Source organism: Nestor notabilis, unplaced genomic scaffold (genome assembly GCF_000696875.1).
Source record: "Nestor notabilis isolate BGI_N333 unplaced genomic scaffold, ASM69687v1 scaffold4571, whole genome shotgun sequence".
NCBI classification, from domain to species: domain Eukaryota; kingdom Metazoa; phylum Chordata; class Aves; order Psittaciformes; family Psittacidae; genus Nestor; species Nestor notabilis.
In genome coordinates, this window is record NW_009915947.1 from 43,663 (window position 1) to 48,659 (window position 4,997).

The following is a 4,997-nucleotide window of genomic DNA, read 5'->3' on the forward strand; positions in this document are numbered from 1 at the left end:
TATTGCTTGTCTCAACAGAATTGTGAAAAATATTCCTAACAACTAGTGCTGTATTTAGTAAGTGAATGTTTGAAGTCTTATTCACTGCTCTTGTCCTGTTTTAAAAAGAAACATGCAGTTGTTTAACTGGAAGCTGCCTGTGCCGGTGTGTAGCGGATAGCATCCAGTTTGAGTGTTAAATGTTTTGCTTTCCAAATACCTTATTTTCCTTTAGGGCAAGCAGCAGTCCTGTGGGGTGGTGGGCACAGCTGAAGCTGCTCAGGGAAGGGGTTTGAAGGCAGAAGCTGTGGAGCTGGGCAGCCTTGCTTTCCAGCTGGGGGAAGAGGCTGTCTGGGGGCTGCAATCAGTTGGGCTGAGTTTGCTGCAACTCTCCAGCAGTCCAGAATCTTACAGAATCACAGAACCATTAGGGTTGGTGGGACCTCCGGAGATCATCTAGTCCAACCTCCCTGCCCAGGCAGGGCCACCTAGAGCAGGTTACAAAGGAATGTCTCCAGGTGGGTTTTGAATGTCTCCAGAGAGGGAGACTCCACAAGCTCCCTAGGCAGCCAGGGCTCTGCCACCCTCAATGTAAAGTAGTTCTTCCTCATGTTGAGGTGAAACTTCTTGTGTTTTGGTTTATGGCCATTGCTCCTCACCCTGTTGCTGGGCACCACTGAAAAGAATCTCTGAAGAGAGATAAAGTCCCCAACATGAAGTAGGATCACTCAAACTTACCAGCTGTGTTTTAAGATAATCCAATGCAAATGACCTTTGTGTGCGTACAGATAATTTATAATGGCATAATTATCCGTCCTCCCTCTAGGTTCTTTTTAGACTGTGTTACATCAGTTTTTTAATTATTTTTTTTAATTTATTTACAGCTTCCTTATTGTGCTGATATGCCTTATCTTCAGTGTGCTTTCTACAATTGAACAGTACGCAGCTCTCGCTACAGGGACGTTATTTTGGATGGTATGTATGTAGACGTTAAAGCAATTGATGTACATTCGTTCTTAATGTGCAAATTCTGATCTCATGAGTTAATAGCATATCTAGCAGAATGTTCATTATGGTTGAATTGACAAGAGGCTTTTCTGCTTTTCCCTAACGAGTCTGTGAAGCCACAGAAACACCAGAAGTCATAGTAGCACAAAACTCTTGTATGCTGTATACTGAGGGCATCTGTGTGGTATCTAACACACATGGCTGTTCTAAGTAAACTTGAATCCCTTATATTGATCAGGTTAAGGCATTTTTCAGTCATACTGAAGGCCAGACACCTTACCGTAGAGGGGGAAATGACTAAGTGGAAGTCCTCTCTTTTAGTTGATGTCAGATTTGTCTTTTTTTCGCAAGTGGAAAACTCATGTATTTTTATTGACTTTAGGGTTAAGACAACTTGCTCCCCCTGTCATACTCATTTTCCCTTTATTAAAGAAAGCATACTTAGCTTTTGTTTATAGTACACTGGTGCTACAACAGATATGTAGCAAGAAGTGTTCTGAGAGTACTACTGTTCTGCCAGCTTAGATTTCATTGAGGAGCTTTAGTTTTGAATTTGCAGAAACATGGTTTTAAACATACAAAATATTTATACATTTGTGCTCAGTGTATGTCCATGGTGGGTTACTCCCTGCTAAATCATTTATTTCCCTGCATTTGTAAATAAATGACCATTACTTTGCTTGTGAAAACACTGTATTGAGAAAATGCTAACTAGCAATTTAAATGTTTGTTCAACGTAGTTCTTGTAGCGGTGCACCAGTAATATTGTTATGTATGATATCATTAACAGGAAAAACTTCACTTTAAACCCAGATAAATTATTATAATTTTTGTCATTTTATCTATTCAGTATACTAAGGTTTTATACCTAATATGAATAATGTAAGAATAAGAATATATAGTATATATGAAATTGTCAGTCATACTATTTCTATTCAAGGTACTTTCATGCCTGGTATAAAATCTTTCACTGACTTGGAAGATATTTGAACTTTATACTTAGTTTCCAGCTAAGAGAGTCTATACAGGTGTTTCTTTTGTTGTTTTGTTTGTTTGGCCTTTTTTTTTATCCATAACTAACAGCTATGGATACTTCTACCAATTTCTGTGATGAATTTCACTTGTGATATCTCACTTATCTTTGCAATATATCATAATGTTTTACATGTGTGGGTTTTTTTCAGTGAAATAACTTCTAGTGACAGCATCACTAGTGATTTTTTCTTTTTTCCTTAAAAGCATGGAATTAATTCTGTATGCTCATACTGTATGCAGTATGTATTGTCTGCATGTGTGTAATACATTCAGTGTAATATGTATGCAGTGCATTCAGGATTACATACAATGTATGTAATATCCAGTATGTGTTGGGTGTTCTGTTTTATCTTTCTAAGTGGTGTGAATCAGTGAAAAACTATGGTCAACTTTTAACATTGAAGTTCTACTATAATGGTTTCTTGGAAATTCAGCAGTATTTGTTTGTTCAGTAATGTCATATTCTGGTATTGTTTTCTTAAAAGATTAACTGTGGTAGTTTTCAAGAAACTTAAGTGGCTTATGGTGACCCATCTGTCCGCAGCAGTAGATGGGCCAATGTGTTCTCTGTTCTGTCCAGTTTTGGGGGACTTTCAAAGGAGTTGTGGCACCTTGCAACACAAATATAAATATCAGAATCTGCTTGTTGTTAGTGTCTACCTCGTAAAATTCCCCATTTTGTTCTTATTTTAAGATTTTACTTTCACCTCTAATGTATCATTACAAGCAGTAAAGATTAGATGTAAAAATTAGATGTAACTGAATTGTTAAAGAGAGAGTTAAACACAGATGACTGGTTGAAGAGAAACTATAAAATGCAAAGAAAGTGTAACAGCATACAGGGATTAAAAAAAAAACAAACCAGGAAAAAAGCACAGTGCAAGCTTCTAACCCAAATAGTGATGTAAGGAGACTTACTAAAGCTTAGGAGAGCACTCTTTCTACTGCTTTGCAGTAGGAATTAGTTTCTCTCTTTTTTTTTTTTTTTTTTTTTTTTTAGAGGACCTTTTAGTTATGCCACAACAATAGTTTTAATTTGGATCCAGATAATGAAAGTAGGTAACACTGACATTGTAGGTGAGCAAAGAAGGGCAAACAAATACTGAGAGAGATCTCAAAGTTGCAGCAGGGTAGCAACAACCTACCAGGAGGAGTATGAGAATCTTGAGGAAGGCTTTTCTGCTTGGGTTTAAGTGGGGCAGTGAGAAGGAGGGAACCTTTGGCCATGTAGAATTTTAAGTTTATAAGACCACAAATCATTCCATGAAGCTTAAGGTATGTTGCCTGAGTATATGCTCTGTGAGATTAAAATAATTAAAGTAACACAGACCTTTAGCAATTTCTTTTGAAGATTATAAAATTGAGAACCTTTCCGTATATGCATTCCAAAGGGAAAATTATTGAAGCTTTCTCAAGAACAGACTGCCTTTTATTTTTGTCATAATTTCTTATGTAGGGTAGAATTCTCTCTGAATTACACATTGTAGTGCATCAAATATAAGGCTGAAGTACGTAGTGGTATCAAATGTGCAGTGTCATGCTTTGAAATTTTGCCTATTTCAGATTTGTGGACTTCTTATATTTTGGTGGGAGGGAGACTTTGACGAGGTAGCCACAGGTTTGGAAATCTGAGAAGTGACTACCATGCTGAATGTCTGGAAATAAGTGCTCAGAGTTAGCATGTGAGTATGCTGAGCTGAGCAGCCCCATGGAGCAAGTCTGATTAGATGAGCTTACTGCATGGGTACTGGAAATCTGATTCATCTTGAGAATGACGTGAAATTACTGTAAAAACGTGTATGTTATAAGCAAACTGCTGTTGTTACAGAATCCCTTCTACAACTCACTTGTGAGTTGCATGGCATTAAAATGCATGTTGAGAAAAGCACAGAATCTGTTCCTCCTGACTGAAAAACTATTCAGACAAGACCCTTGAAAACACTTGCAATTAAGACCTATGCTGCTTTATATCCTGTATGTAGCCAGAGTATTTTGCTCTGACCCTGTGAAAGATCGAAGTACATATACAACTTCAGCAAATACTCTTTTTGAAACCAAGGAGACTGGTCACATTAGAGTTAGAGATGGAAGTTTTGTGCCCATTTTTATGAACAAGACTCTCATGCTTCAATAATACAGTCATACAAGATATTATAATTACATGAAAATAAGAGCTAGAAGAGTTGTTGAGATTATATTATTTATTTTTTTTTATTTTGCTTGCTTTATAATAGTGCCTCCAACTACGAGAGGAGAAAATAGAAGATACCAATAATTTTATAGCATTTTAAAAAGCTTCTGTTTTTCATAACAATAAGAAAAATGCAAGTTTAACAAGTGGAAAAATAAACAAGGGAAAGTTTATGTGTGTTGCAAGTGGTGTTCCAGTTTTAGACAAAAAGCTTACAATTAGCTGCTGAATCTTTCTCTACTTGTCACCACACTTCACAAGGCAAAGAGCCTTGATGAAAGCTATACCTAAATGCAGTTGTAATGGGAGATTAGGAGAGAATTGGCCTTTTGTTAGTTTCCAGAAAGCAGGGAAAACTGTTTAAATTTGCATGTGTTTATTTTATCTTTCTTTCACTAGATGGTGCTGTTGGAGGGGTTTGACTGCAGTTACTCGTTGGCACTTGCCCAGCGTGAGCTGGAGTCTGAGCCAAGACTGCGAAAGGATCATCATTTTGAAGGATATATGTACACTTGGCCCGTTTAAAATACTGGTGCGGGAGAGCTTTTGCCATGACTCATAAGGAGAATGTGGTATATCTGTGTAAAAATTGATTTTGAGACTACAATATTTAAACTGTGGAAAAAAGTAATTCAGAGATGCATGTTCCCAGAGAGGCCGTATTTTTCTTTTATTTTCATAAGCAAGGATTTTATGGTGCCAGAACACAGCAGAATGCTGTTATCTCAGCATGATCTAAGAAAATCCAAGTGCCTGATCCAAGGGGATTAAGTATTCTGCTGAA

General features: G+C 37.1%; 1 protein-coding gene across 1 annotated transcript in view; it reads left to right on the forward strand.

Annotated features, from left to right (window-relative positions):
* Positions 1-214: 214 nt before the first annotated feature.
* LOC104413387 (potassium voltage-gated channel subfamily KQT member 1-like) overlaps positions 215-4,997 on the forward strand; it is a gene marked incomplete at its 5' end in the record, with an annotated part of 66,664 nt that continues 61,881 nt past the window's right edge. Inside the window, 2 exons of the mRNA XM_010024362.1 lie at positions 215-411; positions 864-954. Of these exons, the coding sequence (XP_010022664.1) occupies positions 215-411; positions 864-954 (288 nt within the window). The remainder of the gene's footprint in view (positions 412-863; positions 955-4,997) is intronic.